This window comes from Meles meles, chromosome 1 (genome assembly GCF_922984935.1).
Source record: "Meles meles chromosome 1, mMelMel3.1 paternal haplotype, whole genome shotgun sequence".
NCBI lineage: Eukaryota > Metazoa > Chordata > Mammalia > Carnivora > Mustelidae > Meles > Meles meles.
Genome location: NC_060066.1, coordinates 19,840,470 through 19,859,472, shown reverse-complemented (window position 1 = coordinate 19,859,472; position 19,003 = coordinate 19,840,470). Strand labels below are relative to the sequence as shown.

Below are 19,003 nucleotides of genomic sequence, written 5' to 3'. Positions count from 1 at the left end.
ATAGCATTTCCAGTCTTTGGGAAGGGAATTCTACCATGAAGCTAATTTCTACTTAGTACTCCCAATACTTGCAAGAGTTTTAGTAAAATTCATTAAATATTTTCTTTTACACTTTAACATGACATGTTGTTCTTTTTCCTTTTCTTCCAGTTAAAGATTTGGAAAAAAGAAAAGAACCAAAACCCAGAGTCAAGGTTGTGGATAAAGGAAATGAGAACAAACCAACTCCACCAGTAGAAGGTCAGAATTTTTTTTTTCTTGGATTTGCTCATTTTGGGGGTTGAGTTGTTTTAATAACACAAACGATAAACACGTCCCTGGCCATTGGCCCCATTAGAAGAGTGCAGATCTGATATGGAAATCTCCCTCAGCCCCCGTCACTCCTCCACTCCTCATATCTACTAACTATCAGTACTTTTCTCTCCTTTCCTCTCCTGCTTTAGTACCTCATCAAGTTCTCATGGATTTATTTTCTGTTGAGATACTAGACAGAATCTGTTCATTTCTTTGCTCATCTATCACCAGTACTCAGAGAAACTGCCCTTTCTTTTCCCGATATACAGGATTATTTGGCAAAATCTAAACTTGTTTTCTACTGAGAAGTTGGAGGAATCTTTTCAAAATAAATCTGAACTTACGCTCTTCCCACACACACCTTAGAACCCATTCAGTAGCTTCCCACTGCTCTTGGACCTCCAAGCCCCGCCTACCCTTGGAACTTACCTGTCCCTGCCTCTCTTTGATTAAACAGCTCCCTGCTTTTTTTCCCTGCTGGCTCTTTCAGAGTCTTTAAAGATCTGGTCTTTCTCTGCTGCATTGTCTGCATGAGACATTCTCCCCCATCACCCACTTTGCATAAATACCTCCTCTTTTTCCTGCAAAGCTCATTTTAATCATCACTTTCTTGGAAAACTTCGCTAACTACTCCCCTCCTTTACAGGCCCTCATGCAACAACTGATTTTCCTTCACAGCATTTGCCAGAATGATAATTTTACATTTCCTTATAATTGGAATATTTGCCTTTTCCCCTTGACTGTGTGATCCAAGAGAACAAGGACTATTGTCTGTTTCTGCTCATTACTGACTCCTTAGTAGCTAGTAATATCTGATACATAACAGGTGTCTTAAGTAAATAGTCACTGAATGCAAAGATAACTAAATGGGCCATTAAAAATGTAAAATGCAAATAGCTACAAATATTGTCACCCAACAACCTGCTCCAGTGTTTATTTTCATGCTCTGGCATGTGACTTTTCAGTCACCTTTCTGTGAATGTACAGGCGTGTGTGCATAGCCTGCCATCATGTACTTGTTCTCTGCATTGCTTTTCTTGCTTTGAGAACTCTCCATGTTACGCAAACAGGAGGCAGGACAGCCTTGTGTTCGACTGCATCAGGGTGCCCTTTACCTGCCTGAGTTTAAAGCCTTCCTTTGCCTTATACTTGGGTGATTTATACTGGTTATCCTAATTTCTATGTCTCTGTTCCTTCATCTGTAGAATTTACTTCATAGACTTCTTAGGAATTAACTGGGTCGACACATGTCAAATACTTAGAATATTGCCTACCAGTGAATAATGTGAGCTGTCATTATTGGTCTATCTCATTCCTTTTAAGGCCCAGATAATATGTTAACTATTGTCCATCCTCATGAGCATTTAAATACTGTATAGTTTTCACTATACTTCTGAAAGTGGAGGGGTGCCTGGGTGCCTAAGTTAGTTGAGGATCTGATTGTTGGTTTTGGTTCAGGTTGTGATCTTAGGGTTGTGAGATCAAGGCCTGCATTGGGCTCTGTGCTCAGTATGGAGTCTGCTTGGGATTCGCTCTCCCTTTCCCTCTGTTCCTCTTTCTGCTCGTGCTTGCTCTCTCTCTTTCTAAAATAAATAAATAATATCTTTAAAAAAATGAAAAAATAAAGGTGGAATTTCAGGGTTAAGGGATGTGCAAATTTTAAATTTTTGACCAGGTCTATCAAATTGATACCTTTTTCAGTAGCTTATTTTTAAAACATAAATTCTTTCCAACATCTGAAATTCTCAATGCTTAAAAATTTTCCCCAGTAATGTTTCATTGCTTTAATTTATATTTCTTTGATTACTAGTAAGGTCGAGCCTTTTTTAAAAAATTTATTTATTTTTATTTTTTATTTTTTTTATTAACATATAATGTATTATTAGCCCCAGGGGTACAGGTTTACACACTTCACAGCACTCGACATAGCACATACCCTCCCCAATGTCCATATCCCCACCACCCTCTCCCTCCCCACCTCCCCCTGGCAACCCTCAGTTTGTTTTGTGTGATTAAGAGTCACTTATGGTTTGTCTCCCTCCCGAGTCCATCTTGTATCATTTATTCTTTTCCTACCTCCCAAACCTCCCATGTTGCTTCTCGACTTCCTCATATCAGGGAGATCATATGATAGTTGTCTTTCTCCGACTGACTTATTTCGCTAAGCATAATACCCTCTAGTTCCATGTACGTTGTCTCAAATGGCAAGATTTCATTTCTTTTGATGGCTGCATAGTATTCCATTGTGTATATATACCACATCTTCTTTATCCATTCATCTGTTGATGGACATCTAGGTTCTTTCCATAGTTTGAGCCTTTTTGTTTTTCATATCTTCAGTGGTCATTGGTATTTTTACCTATTTTTGGTCCACTTTTGGTTTGTGTTTTTGTTTTTTTCTATGACTACATAGAAATTTTCTACACAGTTGGGATGTTAAAACTGTTTCTCTTATATTGTCATATTGTTACATATATCTTCTCTTGGTGTATTATTTGCCTTGCTACTTTATTCATGCTTTTTGAGAATTTTTAGTATAATTCGTAAAAATTCATGACAGTTACACTAGTCTTAACTTTTATGGATGTCTTTATGACTTTCTTAGATTATGAAACATTATGAAATATTTGGCGAATAATTTATAATTTTATATTTAACTATATTGTTATAATTTATTGTTAAATATATATCAGATATTCAAAAAGTATAAAACTAATGTAATAAGGGACGCCTGGGTGGCTCAGTTGATTGGGCAACTGCCTTCGGCTCAGGTCATGATCCTGGAGTCCCAGGATCCAGTCCTGCATTGGGCTCCCTTCTCGGCAGGGAGTCTGTTTCTCCCTCTGACCTTTCCCCTGCTCATGCCATCTCTCTTTCACACTCTCTCTCTCAAATAAATAAATAAAATCTTTTAAAAAATGTAATAAATGACTTTGTCCAGTTAAGGAAATAAACATATTAAAATATAGTTGGAACTCTTTACGTACCCTTATATATTCCCTTCCCCTCTCTTTAGAGGCTATCATTATTCCAAATTCAGTGTTTATCATTCCTACATGTATCTTTATCATTTTATTACATATATGTCAATCCTGAAACCACATTTTAATTATGCATTTGTATCTTAAATTTTATATACATTTTATTATACTATGGGTATCTTTTTGCAACTTACCTTTTTTTTAAATACAATATTGGGGGTTTTTTTTAGTTATTCATCTTGACTTATGTAGAGGTAATTTATTCATCTTCTTTGTTGTGTAGACTAGAATCCCACTGGAAAAATGTACTCCAGTGTATTTAACCCTTCTACTCTTACTGTTACTGATATTTTGCTATTACAAATTTGCTGTAAATATTTCTGTTAATGTCTCCTCTGCACATGCAGTAGAACTTCTCTAGAGTATATACCTAGAAATTGAATTACGCAGTTGTAGTATGTGCATATTTTCAACCTTGTTGATCCTAAGTTGTCTTTATTTTATATGTTTTTGTATCTATTATTCTTTTCTTATTATATTTATAAATAACATATTTTATTTTTTAAATTAAATTTAATTTTTTTTCAGGGTTCCAAAATTCATTGTTTATGCACCTCACCCAGTGCTCCGTGCAATATGTGCCCTCCACAATACCCACCAATAGGCTCATCCAACATCCATTCCCCACCCCTTCAAAACACTCCATTTGTTTCTCAGAGTCCACAATCTCTCATGGTTCACCTCCCCCTCCGATTTCCCCCGACTCACTTCTCCATCTCTCCATGTCCTCCATGTTATTCCTTATGCTCCACGACTAAGTGAAACCATATGATAATTGACTTTCTCTGCTTGACTTATTTCACTCAGCATATCTTCTACTCCCATTCATGCTGATACAAAAGTTGGGTATTCATCCTTTCTGATGGAGGCATAATACTCCATTGTATATATGAACCATATCTTCTTTATCCATTCATCTGTTGAAGGTCATCTTGACTCTTTCCACAGTTTGGCGACTGTGGCCATTGCTTCTATGAACATTGGGACCCTTCTTTTCACTACCTCTCTATCTTTACGGTAAATACCCAGTACAGCAATTGGAGGGTCATAGGGAAGCTCTCTTTTTATTTTATTTTATTATTTTTTTTTAAGATTTTTATTTATTTATTTGACAGAGAGAGAGAGAGATCACAAGTAGGCAGAGAGGCAGGTAGAGAGACAGGAGGAAGTAGGCTCCCTGCTGAGCAGAGAGCTCCATGCGGGGCTTGATCCCAGGACCCTGAGATCATGACCTGAGCTGAAGGCAGAGGCTTAACCCACTGAGCCACCCAGGCGCCCCGGGAAGCTCTCTTTTTAATTTCTTAAGGAATCTCCATACTGTTTTCCAAAGTGACAGCACAAACTTGCATTCCCACCAGCAGTGTAAGAGGGTTTCCCTTTCTCCACATCATCTCCAACACACATTGTTTACTGTCTTAATTTTGGCCATTCTAACTGGTGTTAACAATGTGGTTTTGATCTGAATCTCCTGATGGCTAAAGATGATGAACATTTTTCCATGTGTGTCTTCATACATTTGTATGTCTTCTTTGGAGAAGTGTCTTTTCATGTCTTCTGCCCATTTTTTGACAAGATTTATCTGTTTTGTGTGTGTTGAGTTTGAGGAATTCTTTATAGATCTTGGATGTCAGCCCTTTGTAGTGTCATTTTATTATTACATTATATTATAAATTTCCTGAATTGGATTTTTATCTCATTAGTTTTCAATATTCTCCTTTTTGTTATATCCATTTTTAAGACTAAAATAGCCAAGTGCTGTAGCTATATCATGAGATTTTGAGATTTATTATTATTATTATTATGTAGGGCATACTATTTTCTAATTTCTAGCAGACTTTCTATTTTGATCCACAAGTTACTTAGAAATGTATTATTTAATTTCTTTTTTTAAATGTTTTTATTATTTATATGTTTATTTATTTATTTAGAGAGTATATGAGCAGGGACAGAGGGAGGGAGAGAGAATCTCAAGCAGAGTCCACACTGAGTGCAGAGCCTGACATGCGGTCAATCCCACGACACTGAGATCATGATCTGAGCTGAAATCAAGAGTTGATGCTCAAGTGGCTAAGCTACCCATGTGCCCCAGCATTGTATTATTTAATTTCTAAATATATGGAGACTTTTAAAAAGATACTGATGTGTTTTTGGTGTTGTGCAAATTGCATTGTGACTGGAATAGTTTTTAAAAATTTGTGAAGACTTATTTTATTGTTTAAATTGTGGGCAATGAGAAAAATTTGAATCTCTTTCTCTAATGTCTGTTTTGTCCATTTCTCTTTGTAACCCTAGTAATTTTTCTTTAAATAATGGGCTAGGTACAGGTAAAATAAAAGTTGTATTTTCCCAGTGACTTTTTCTTTGGCAATGGTTCTCTTTATTTTTAGTAATTCAGTATTTGACTCAAAGACAGTTTTGTTTAGTATAATATAACAATCCTGGCTTAATTTTCTTTAGTAGTGACATAACACATTGATTCTCTCTCCTTTGACTTTTTCCCTATTTGTGTCCTAAGGTTTAAGGTGAGTAATCTTGTGAAGAGCATTCAGTTAGATTTGTAATATTATATCTTACAATCTCTGTTTTTTGATTGGTGACTTTAGTCTACTTAGATCTTGAAGTTACTGAAAAGCTTGGATTTGCAACTTATTTTGTGCTATTACTGTACATTTTCCCCTATGTTTTCCCTCCTGTATGCCTTATTTATTTAGTGTTGGTCAATTTTTTTAAATGCATTTCTCTCCCTACTGAACTAAAAGGTTCCTTATGTATTTTTGGTATGGTTATAATTACTATTTTAACATGCATATAAAATCAAAGTCTAAAGCTAATCCATATGTTTACCACTTCCTAACCAACATAAAGTTTTGTAATACTTTAACTTCAGTTATCCATCTCCTGTATTTCACATAATTCATGGCAGATACATTAAGTTTAGCTTATTTTTTTTTTTGCCTCATGAAGTTATATTTATAATTATTATTTTAACAGCCTGGGTTTGTCTAGATTTTCCCATGTTTATGAATTTATTTACTCAGGATTCTGTCTTGTATGTCAGACTTTCTCTACATTTTCCGTTTCTTTTAGGGAGGATCTGTGTTAATAAATTCAATGTTATTCATACCAAAAATATCTTCCCCTCCCCCTGATATTGGAAGATTAGCCAGGTACCCAGTTGAGAGCTCTTGTCTCCAGCCATTTGGAAGATGTATCACTATCTTCTGGCTCCCATTTTTGATGAGCCTGTTGTCAGTTTAAATGTTCGTTTTTAGGTAATTTCTCTCCAGATGCCTTTCAAACTTACTTTCCTTTTTCTTTGGCGTTCTGTTGTTTCACTCCAACAGCCTACTTACAGATTTCTTTGTGTTCTCAGAATTAAGAGTTCTTTCACCCGTTCTGGAAAAATCTTAATGTTTAGCTCTTCAAATATTTTTTTTCCTCAGTTATCTATTCGTTTTTCTCTCCTCTCTTTCTCTGTATTTAAAATAGATTTCTCATAAAGAGTCTTCTCCAGTGATCAATGTCTCTTCATTTTCATATTTTTACCTCTCTGATTTTATCAATGACATTTTGGATAATTTCCTTTACCTTTCAATTAGTACATTAATTATCTCTTTTCCTTTATCAAATCGGCTTTTTAGCCTTTTCAATGAGGCTTTTTCGTCCTTTTCAGTGAGTAAATCTTTTATTTCTAGAAATTACATTTAGTTCTTTAATAAATTTGCTAGTAATTTTTATGGTATTTTGTTCCATTGTAGTGTTCTTTTTATTACAATATACCCATTGTATTTATTTTATATTCTGAGCCCAATAATTATATTATCTACAGTATTTTGGGACTAAATTCTTTTTTTCTTTTGTCATACTGGTTTTCATTCATGGTGCTTGTTTTCTTGTTTGATGTGTCACATTGGTTTGTGAGCTCAGTTGTGAGAATTCTTCACAACTTGGTTTAGGAGTGGGCATCTCCCGAGAGGTGCCCTTTTGTGGTAATAATTTATATTTATTTATTGTCTTGGGACACTCAGAGTTTTTCTATAATTACAAATTCATAGGAGAGATTGTTTTCTTCCATACAGAACTTAGGTCAATACAAAGTCTTTACTAGAAAGCAGATATTTTTCTATTCCATCATTTCACTGAACATAAAGTGTTTTGAGGGTGCTGCCTTTACCTGAGAAGTATCAGTTCCAACCTCCCACACTGTCATTCCATGTCTTGTTCCTTGGTCCTCTATGACCATTAAAGCTGAACTTCCTGACTTGTAAACTCCTGGTTAATATGAAGTCTATTTCCCCTTGCAATAAATAAACTGTGAGAAGATATTTCGAGACTATGAAAATATTGTTTTTCCTGTTAAAATTTTACCCATGTGTTTTACTATTCATTGATGATTCTTGTCTCAATCAGTTACTACTATACTGTTTAGAAAATGGTAATTTTCCTGACTCCATTGTTTACTCTGCATGTGTTAGCTGGCTTTCTACTGTAAGGGAGATATTTCTCTTCCCCCACATTTGTTTGTCTGTTTGTATCGATATGGATTCATGGATTCTTATTTTATGGGGTGGATTATAATCCAGTACTATCATTATTTATTTCAATGCTCAAATACTTCCAGATTTGTTCAGTGGGAGCTATGTCCACCTGTCCTCTATGCCTATCATTCTTTAACCTTTTCCTACTTTCTGGCATAAATCTTACATTCCGGAGTCTTGCATTTTTTCTGCCCTGCTCTGAAATCCATCAGTCCTTCAAGAAGTCCTGGGTTCTTCCCATGGAGTATGGTATTTAGGAACCAAGATGTGGCCACTGGATGTGCTTACTGCCTCTAGATTTTTTGTTACTTCTTGGTCCTCTTAGCTGAGGGTACACATGTACCCCCCCCCACACACCCCTATTTGTCTATCATCTGTCTCATCATTTTTTCTTACATCTACCTTAGACCCATCTCACAGGATTCATGCTAGCCTCCCCTTTCCATATTTATCACCCTTTTGCAAGACAGTTAGGAAACATGGCCCCCAATATCTTAAATATAGCTGCTTCCATGTTCAATCATAAAAGTAGCTTTAGAATTTCGAATCTATATACATGGTAAAAAGAAAAAAATCTATTAGAGTTCAATTGTTTGCCTTTAGCATGAATATATAATGAAACATCTGTGTCCAAAAGGATCTTGGGTTAGTTCTTTTCTTCCCTCTTCATTGTGGTTTTGTCATTTATTTTTAATACAGCTGGGTTAGCTTAGAATGTGTAAACATGAATGTGGTTCCAAGAGCAAAATAATTATACAAAAGGGTAACACTCAAAAGAAGTGTCACTGTCCTTGTTTCATCTACCTAGCTTTATTCACTCCTTCTAAATGACCAAACTCATTAGTTTCTGATTTATCTTTACTATTTCTTTTTTGCGGGGAAAAAACCCAGATATTTAAATATTTTTCAGTAACATTTTACATGTCAGTTCTCAGCTGAGTTTTAGCTTAGCATTCTTCACCACGCGGCGCTTAAAGAATGGCACTCAATGTGAAATCTATCTTCTATCCACGGATTAGAGTTCGCCTCAGCATTTAGCTATAGCTTGATATTCCTAAATATCCCAATTCTTTATTTTTTTTCCCTGACTCACCTTCCTCCTGCACTTTAAAATGAAAGATCAGTGAAGTGAATTAAATACAGGAAAATGGACAATGAAAAAGTAAGAATCACTTAGACACATGCTTCGATAACTGTGAATGAACACATGCAGGACCCTTTATTCCTCCAGCGGTGCATTTGCTTTACTCACTAAATGTGATTATAGGGGCGCCTGGCTGGCTCAGTCGGTTAAGGGTCTGCCTTCAGCTCAGGTCATGATCCCAGGGTCCTGGGATGAAGCCCTGCATAGGGCTCCCTGCTCAACAAGGAGCTCAACAAAGAGCCTGCTTCTCCCTCTCCCTCTGCTGCTCCCCCTGCTTATGCTCTCTCTCTCTCTCTCTCTGTCAAATAAATGACATCTTTAAAAAAAATAAACATGATTATGGAGGGGACTTCCCTGAGCCCACTGTCAGGCAGGAACTATTTCAAGGCGTTTCTTGCAGTGATCAGGACCCGGACTAGGGCAAAGACAGTCAGGGGTTTTGTGGAAGAAGAAGTGGCTTCCTGTGTTTGGCAGGGGCTCCTGTGGTGTGTGTGCGGAGCTGGTGAGGATGCTGAGGGCACTGGCTGTGGGGGAGGATTGTCTTAAAAAGTGAGTTGTCGGGGCGCCTGGGTGACTCAGTGGGTTAAGCTGGTGCCTTCGGCTCAGGTCATGATCTCAGGGTCCTGGGATCGAGTCCTGCATCGGGCTCTCTGTTCAGCAGGGGCCTGCTTCTCTCTCTCTCTCTCTCTCTGCCTGCCTCTCTATCTACTTGTGATCTCTCTCTGTCAAATAAATAAATAAAATCTTAAAAAAAAAAAAGTGAGTTGTCAACAGTGGTGACAATCCAGGCAAGAGTTAGGACTCCCGGATGATTGGAGAAGAATGGCTCCAGGGCCTGCAGGCAACAAGAAGGCCTTCCCCGCCCGAGTCGTAATGTACCACTTGCCACAACCCCTCTTCCAAGTGTGTCAGTCCCATGTTTCACATTGAACTCTGCTGCTCCTTATTGTGTTTACAGTCTACAGTTGTTGGTCCAAGAGTCCACACTGATAGTGGTTGAGATACAATCAGACATATTTCACATAGTTTGGAGTTCTCGTTTACATGGAAAGAGCGAAGATCCTTCACAGAAATTGCTGTACAGCGAAAGAGTTACTTGCTTTCAATTGACTGTACATGTTTCTTCAATAATCCAAGACAAACTCACAAACACAAGTGGTATTTGCCTTTGAGCATAATACTGGAGTGTCTGCCACAACGGCTATTTCTCCTTTGTTGTCCAAACATCTTTCTTCAGTTATTCGTGGTGTTTTGCACAAGAATGCAGAACCTGATTGAAAGAGATTATGAAACAGATAGGAAAAGTCCTATAGAGGGGTTTTTCCCCCCTTTTTGTGGTTTTTCAATTAAGACCTCTGACCCGCTTTGCTTTTTTTTTTTTAAGATTTTATTTATTTATTTGACAGAGAGAGAGAGATCACAAGTAGGCAGAGCAGTAGGCAGAGAGAGAGAGAGGGGGAAGCAGGCTCCCTGCTAAACAGAGAGCCCGATGCAGGGCTCAATCCCAGGACTCCGGGATCATGACTTGAACTGAAGGCAGAGGCTTAACCCTCTGAGCCCACCCAGGCGTCCCCTCCTTTGCTTTTTCATAATGAATTTTTTTTAAGTTTTCTACAACGAGAAGATCAAGGGAGGTTATTTTTCCCATAGGAAAAGAATGAAATGAGCACAAATTATTCTTTTGAGGAGTGGCAAACTATGGCTCACATACAGTCCTGTTTTCTTTTTTTTTTAATTTTTTTTAAGATTTTATTTATTTGACAGATCACAAGTAGGCAGAGAGGCAGGCAGAGAGAGAGAGAGAGGAGGAAGCAGGTTCCCTGCTGAGCAGAGATCCCGATATGGGGCTTGATCCCAGGAGCCTGGGATCATGACCTGAGCTGAAGACAGAATCTTTAATCCACTGAGCCACCCAGGCGCCCCCAGTCCTGTTTTCTTATATAAACTTTTATTGGAACCCGCTGTGTTCGATCGTTTACACATTGCCTGTAGCTGCTTTCCCACAAAACCAGTGCTGAGCAGTGCAACAGGTATCCTGTGACTTGCAAAGACTAAAACATTTCCTATCCCGCCCTTTTCAGAAAAAGGTTGCTGTTCCTTGCTTTTGAATGTTCTGGAACAGAATTGTTTGATGAACCGAGTAATTTAATTGCTTTTTTGAGAACAGCAGGTATGTGTTGATATTTCCGATAAGGATTGCATAGATGTGCTCCCCCACATAAACCTTCAGTGGATGTAGCTTCTCATACATCTAGCCCATTTGACTTCTTTTCAAATCCGAGACATGACCACTCCCAAAATTTGGTTGTGAAGATTGAATCTGTTAACATGTGTCAAGGACCTAGAACTTAGTAAGTGCTACATACATATTGGCTACTGATATCCCGATGTAGAGTTTACATGAGTCAATTTAACCATAGATCAATCTTTCACGTTATTGATTTAACAATAAATCCATAGAGGAGGTTTGGCGGTTACCCCCTTGGTGCTGAGAGCTACGTTGGGCACTGGGAATCACTGATGCTCCCAGTAGGCAGGATTCTACCCTCACTCCACTAACATAGTCTGGCAGGGACTTGGCGTTCTTGGAGAAGAGTCAGGTCTGCATTATGTATCGTTATTGTGGCTGAGCGCAGCCAGGAAACATGATTATTCTGAAGGTGGTTTTTTAAATTTATTTAATAAATTTGCTTAGTTTCTGTTAATTTTATGGTTTCTTGGCTCAGAGTTAAGAGATAAATTAGAAATTTGACTACCTTTTCCACCAGTTATTCTGGTTCTTAGACATACCAAGCTCAGGGCTAGGAGTTCAATTCAACAAGAATGGGACTACTGTGGATCTGAATTCTGGGGAGGCAGGAGTCGGAAGATCAGTGACAACAAAGGAGAATGGGTGGGGCTTGGAGATTAATGCTGGTTAGATCTTGACTCTTAGAGGTGAGAAGGGAGGGATTGGGTTAATTCATAAACTGGACGTTGGAGTTAGGTTGTGAGTTGGAATTCACACAATAAAGTGTTTAGGTGGGTGCCTGGCCCTTGGACAAGCTCGGTAGATGCTCCTCCTCCTCCTTTTCCTGCTTCTTCTGCTTCCCTGTCCCCTTCCTCCTTTTTCTTTTTTTCTTGTTAAAATTACTATTATCTAAACAGCTGATACAGTGTTCCAGCAACAGCACCAGGGTGGACTAAAATATGCACAGGGAGAATTTGTTGAAGGCTTTCTGTCTATGCCTGTGCCCTGAGTGAGGGATAACTTCTTGAGAATTCATAACCATGGGCCTATACTATATTCAAATCAAGCATTCAAATTCACACTCTTCAAATGCTCTGGGATCCTCCCATTCAATAGCTTACTATAAAAATTGCTCAGAGTTGGCAAAAGGAAGGTGCCTAGCAGATGCAAACACAAAACCCACCCATTGGAGGCATGACGTAGAACTCAATTTCTAAAGATGGCCATAAATAAAACAATGCCAAGAAAGAGGTTGGAATCCAAATTTTTCAAACACAGAAGTAAACCGTGTGCCATGAGTAAGAATCAGAAGACACAAAAAGGGTGGTCTCAGAATCCATGGATTTCAATTATGGAATGGTGACCTGAAGACGATTAAATAAACAATAGTGTTAAAGTCACGGAAATATTCAAAGCGAGAGAAGGGATTGACAGACTATGAAAAAGAAAATATGTAGGTTTGAGAAGGGATCTAATAGAACAGAGTTCTGAAGAGCATAAGTAGATAGTCACACCCTGAGTCCGTGTTGGGGAAAATGTGGAACTCCAGATTCAAAGATAAGACTTCAAAAGACAAAATCAGAACAAGGAGGAATGGAAGGACTGGTTGAAACCATTTCTCAATGACAGAGATCTTGCTATGTGCTCTTATGTGCTCCTCAGCTTTTTGGTGTATTAAACAAAACCCTGTTTTTAGGGGCACCTGGGAGGCTCCATCAGTGAAGCGTCTGACTCTTGATTTCAGCTCAGGTCATGATCTCAGGATTGTCGGATTGAGTCCCCTGTCGGGCTCTGCACTGGGTGTGGAGCCTGCTTACGATTCTCTCTCCTTCTCTGCCCCTCCCCCATGAAAAAACCCTACTGTTTTTAAAAAGCGATGTTAAATAATTTTATTTATTAATTTAGTAAGGAAAAGGTTGAGAAGTTCAAGTTCAGCTTGCTTAATAAACTTCTGATGTGTCTTACATAGAAACAAATTTATTAATTTTAAAAAAAGGGTTGAGAAATCCTCATCTGTTACAACTGTGTTAACAGAGGAGCTGTGATATAATTACAGCCCTCTGCCCCTCACTTCTTCCCTCCAAGCATTCCAGAACATTTCACAGAAGCACAGAGCAAGCAAAGAATGCTCTATCAGGTAAGGTGTGAGACACATCATAGGTCCCTGAGTCTGTGCAAATATGCTCAAAGGAGACTTCAGAAGATGATATGAATTGCTTTCCAGCCTGAGGTTTAAGAGAATAAATAAAAACATTTTTATCAGAATACCTTTTCCTTCCCATATTGAATTTCTCTTTTCACCCTTATTTTCCTCATTACTTTGTGAGATCACTGTGGCTTAGAATACAACACCCAGGCTTTGCAGTCAAACATCTCTTGGAGTGAAATCTTCCCTCAGTTGCCACCTGGCCGTCCAACCTTAGGCATACAGCGGTCCCCCCTTTATCCGTGGGGGATGCGTTCCAAGACCCCCAGTGGGTGTTTGAAACCATGTATGGTACTGAACGCTCTAGATACAATCCTTTTCCCTATTTGTGCATACCTATGATAAAGCTTAATTTGTAAATTAGGCACAGTGAGAGATTAACAACAAGTTAATAACAAGTTCTAATAAAACAGAACCATTATAACATTACCTTGTGATCAAAGTTCTGTCAATGTGGTCTCTCTTTCCCTCTCAAAATTACCTTACAGTCCTGTACATGCCTTCTTCTCCTTGTGATGGTGTGAGAGATAAAATGCTGGTGTGATGAGATGAAGTGAGGGGAATGACCTAGGCACTGTGTTGAAGGGTTAGGCTCCCATTGACCTTCTGATGATACCTCAGAGGGAGAATCATCTGCTTCTAGACCGTGATGACCGCAGGATAAGGGAGGACCATGGGTAAGGGAGGACTACTGACCTCTCAGAGCCCTACTTTCTTCATCGGCAAAAGCAGAGTAACTAAAGTCAGGGATGTGAGGATAAACTGCTAGCACAGGGATGACAGGCCTGGGACATCTCAGGCACTCAAGGTCAGTCAGTCTCCAACCCATTTTCCATTTCCTGTTGCTTTAATGTCTTCGTTTGGAAGAAAAAATAACATACAAAATGCAACAGAGTGTCTCACATTATCAACAGCTCTTTGTTGATATTTGGATGCGGCATGTTTTAGATTCAAGGAGAGAGGGTCACAATCCTGTGGAGAAGATTCAGGAAGACTGTAAACGGAAAGAATGTTTTTATCATAAAAAAGCATAAAACTGATTTCTGGGTTTTTTTTCTCTTGATGTGAAGCATTACAGTTAATATTTTCAGTAATTCAGAGGGACACGAGGCAGGATCAGTGATTCAGAAAATAACCATTGAACACCTGCAAAGTACGTTATACCTGTGTATATAAAATTACAAGATTTCCTGCGGGCGAGGGGATGAGATTGTCCTAGCAATAGACTTCTAGCTCTTTTAGTCCGCCTGTCCCCCACTCTTGCTAAGACATTTTAGAAGGATTTTCACACCTTGTCTGTGGGCCTCCAGCAGATTTTATCATTCTTGCCTGTGACTTCTCTGGTAGGAAGAGAACATAGTTCTTCCTTAAATAAGTTTTCAAATGTCCTCATTTTTTAAAAGATTTTATTTATTTATTTGAAATAGAGAGTGGTGAATGAGAGCGATGAGCGAGAGAGAACGCGCGCACACAGCAGGGGGTGGGGGGCAGAGGGGGAGGGAGACGCAGACTCCCCGCTAAGCAGGGAGTCCAATGTGGGGGCTCCATCCCTGGACCCTGGGATCATGACCTGAGCCGAAGGCAGACGCTTAACTGACTGAGCCACCCAGGTGCCCCTCAAGTCCCTCATTTTTAAAAGAACTTGTAACGTATGGGGTTTTCTTTTTTTAATCAGATATCTTAGAGCTATGAGTGCTGCTATAGACTTTGGTAGAGTCTGTCCCCTGTAGGAATGCTTGGGCTTGTCTGACTGATACCTTCCTTCTTATCTAAGAATTTTGTATTAAACCTCTTGTGTCTGCACCTGCAGGCCTGACTGTTGCTGTCAGATTGAGTAGGGATCTCAGCCTTAGAAATAGCAAAATGTCAGAATCTGTTTGTTATGGATGAATTGGAATTACAGAGATGATTGAGTGGTTGCATTTTTCAGAAAATCACCTAACAACCAACGTGAACACACGCCCAAGTCATGTAGTACTATATGTAGACGTGAAAATAAATGTGAATGCAGTACCTGGCTTGTGGAGTTGAGCAAGTTTTGTTCCTAAATAAAGATGTTCGGGTGAAACAGCCTCTCTTGAGTCTGTATTATCTTAGAAAAATCAGGAAATAACCAGATAATTGTACAAATAAATGTTAAAGCAAACTCTATATGAAAGTATTTTTAAAGGACCATATATTTTCCAAGGAAGTAAAATCCATTTTAGGTATTTTGCGTAGGGTTAAGTAAAGGTTAGAAAGGATAGAAATGGTGGAGACAGAAGGGGAGATAAAAATTGAGTCAGAAGTCTGAGAGATGGGACCATTTGCGGGGGAAAAGAGGGCTATTTTCTTGGCATGAAGTGTGAAATCAATAGGGCCAGATCGAGTGGACTTATATTATGGAAAGCTTTGAAGAGCACCATGCATAGGAGGTTAAGTAATCTTAAAATGTAGAATTGCCAGGTGCTTGGAGAGCCACAGAGTTCCACCTATTGAGAGGTGGTTGAGAAGCCTCCATCACGCCCTTGACAGTTAACCTCCATCTGCTCACTGACAGAGATCGCACTGTTTCCCTGTGATCTAGGGAAATCTTGACTATTCGTTCTTTCTCGAATTGAGTTGAAATCTATTTCCTTGTGGACACACAAAACACTATTAACCCATCCTTTGTATGCCAGTCCTTTAAATATTTGAAGACAGCTTATTGTCTTCTCTTGGTCCCTTATAGCCTTTGAGCAGAGGAGAAATGTAATTAATGTGATGTTTATGGGACTGTCAGTTACTGTTGGGCTCTGAGGGAGGCCTGTGCAGGGCTCCGAGTGACTGCTGAGATGTTCTTTTGGTTAGAAGGCAAGAGGGTATGATTTTGATTTCATGTTCTTTTTATTTTATTTTATTTTAAGATTTTATTCAACAGAGGGAGGACAAGCAGGGAAAGCAACAGGCAGAGGGAGAGGGAGAAGCTGGTTCACCACTAAGCAGGGAACCCAACATGGGGTTTGATCCCAGGCCCCTGGGATCATGACCTGAGTTGAAGGCAGATGCCCAACTGATTGAGCCACCCAGGCAACCTCATGCTCTTTTTAATGGCTCCCTCTCTCCCTCCTTCCCCCTTTCTTTCCTTCCTCCCTCCCTCCCTTCTTCCTTCCTTTCTACCATCCTTGCTTCCTTCCTTCCTCCCTTCCTTAGTCCTCCTTTCCTTCCTTGCAAATACTTCTGCGAAGGGAGCTGCTTAGGACAATAGCGAAGTGGTTCAGGCTTTGATGTCAGTCTTGGATTGGAACTTCAGCTTTTCCACCTGCTCAGTGTGTGATGATGGGCAAGTTACTTAAACTTTCTAAGTTTCTAACCTCTCTTTTGCAGTGGAGCAAGAAAAACACCTACCTTGTAGGATGAATATGGGGCTTGAATGGAAAAGATACATGCAAAGCTCCTGGTGAAATTTTTTATTTTTTATTTTTTTTATTTTTTATTTTTTATTTAATTTTTTAAATTTTTTATTACTGTAAAAAAAGGAAGCAATGATAACTATTTTCTGCAGTCAATAAATAAATAACTACATGTGTATATAACTATGTAACTATGATAACTATACATCTATGTCAATATCTATCCATATCTATACTTGTATCTCTCTCTATGTATATGTAGATATAGGTATAAACAGATTTATTATAAGGAATAGGCTCACATGATTTTGGTGGCTAAGACGTCCCCAGGTCTGCAGTCAGCAAGCTGGAGACACAGGAGAGCTGATGGTGTAAGTTTTAGTCTGAAAACCGGTGGGCTCGAGGTCCAAGAACAGGCAATGTTTCAATGTTTCAGATGGAGCCACTGTTGCAGCTCAAGGCAGTTAGGCAGGTGCAGGTCCCTTTTCCTTAGTCTTGTGCTCTGCTCGGGTTTTCAGTCAATTGGATGAGCAATGTACTTAGTCTGTAGATGCAAATGCTAACATCATCCTGAAACAGCCCCCATGGACACACCCAGAATGACGTTCAAACAAAAGTCCAGGCCCCCTGTGCACCAGTCAAGTTGATACATAAAATTAACTATTCTACTACAAAGAAGTCCTGCAAAATAAATAAATAAATTAATTAATTAATTAATTAATTAATTAATTAAAAAAACAGAATGGGGGGGGATGCTGTTTTAGGTAGGATAGTCATCTGTCAAGGATGCTCTGAATGGAAGTCTCCACTTGGACTAGAGGAAATGAGTGCTAATCTCACCCTGATTCATGTCAATAAACACAACTGAGATGAGCTCCTGCTCCCCGCCTGCTAGATGGACAGCTTGTAACATTAATAGGACAGAGAACTAGTGACCATCCATGTTGCATTATATGAGGACATTTTCCGTGATGGTGGTACATAGTCTGATGGAAAAATCACGTTGGGGGTGCCTGGGTGGCTCAGTGGTTAAGCGTCTGCCTTCGACTCAGGTCATGATCTCAGGGTCCTGGGATCGAGCCCCGAGTTGGGCTCTCTGCTCAGCAGGGAGCCTGCCTCTCCCTCTCCCACTTCTCCTGCTTGTGTTCCTTCTCTCCTGTCTCTCTCTGTCAAATAAACAAATAAAATCTTAAAAAAAGAAAAGAAAAGAAAAAGTCGTGTTGGACCAAACCTTTAGAAGATTTGGCATCCAGTCCTGACTATGGTGTAAACACTGATTCATTCATTCTCTTGTCTCTTTGAACCTCAATTTCTTTTTTAAAAAATGAGGAGATAACAACACCCCCAAGAACATTGAAAGAACCAGAATGTACCAATGTATTGAAAAGCCCTTTTTAGAGCCATTGGTAAAATAGTGTCAACTCTAAAAAATAATGGTCAGGGACGTAGCCGAAGCCTGTCTTGGAAGTAAGCTTTTCTTTAGGTTTGGAAGTCCTCACTTAACCTCATGAGAGGCTTAAGTGAAAAATTGTTCTGTGACCACAGTTTTCCTTCAGATGTCTTGTGTAATTAATGGCCTAGCTAGGTATTTTGCTAGTGGCATAGAAAAAATAATTTGAAGCCACTAAATGAATCCACCCAGTTGTGGTGAAAATCATCGTGAGATTTTCTGAGGGCATACTGAGATTATGTGAGTAAATATAGTACATGCTTTCCTTTCTTCCATCTTTGCCTCGTGCATTTGAAAAATAGCAAGGAAGACAGGCAAATCTGATACAATGTCCCCAATCCTTAAATATCTGTAATCCACTTTCCCTGTGTGGTAGTGAGCCAGGATGAGAGGAGACACTATGTTTCACTGAGCCGTCATGGTTCCTTTTTCTAATGCCTTGCTGGAGGATAAATTATGTGAAAAGAGGAATTCCTTTTTAACAACACAGTTCAATGTACTTCATTGATGTGCTTCGTGGCAAAAATTGGGCCAGACAAAGGAAATAAAAAAGATGCAAATTTCTCTTCTCTTACTGATTTCAGTCAAATCAAGGAGATAGAAATGGAAAAAAAAAATCATAATAGTCTAGTGTTATGAATACAGCAAACCATGTCCAAATGCAGAGGCATTGAGTTAGGGGCAATGAGTCCTATCTGAGGACTGTTGGAAAAGCTCTACACAGTTGTG

At 39.0% G+C, this 19,003-nt stretch overlaps 1 protein-coding gene across 4 annotated transcripts in view; it reads left to right on the top strand.

The window, feature by feature from the left end:
• Window positions 1–19,003, top strand: part of COL14A1 (collagen type XIV alpha 1 chain) — a 226,161-nt gene that overhangs the window by 37,899 nt on the left and 169,259 nt on the right. For all 4 annotated transcript variants that reach the window (XM_046025660.1, XM_046025646.1, XM_046025653.1 and 1 more), the window contains one exon: window positions 151–240. In XM_046025660.1, coding sequence (XP_045881616.1) covers window positions 151–240 — 90 coding nt within the window. The remainder of the gene's footprint in view (window positions 1–150; window positions 241–19,003) is intronic.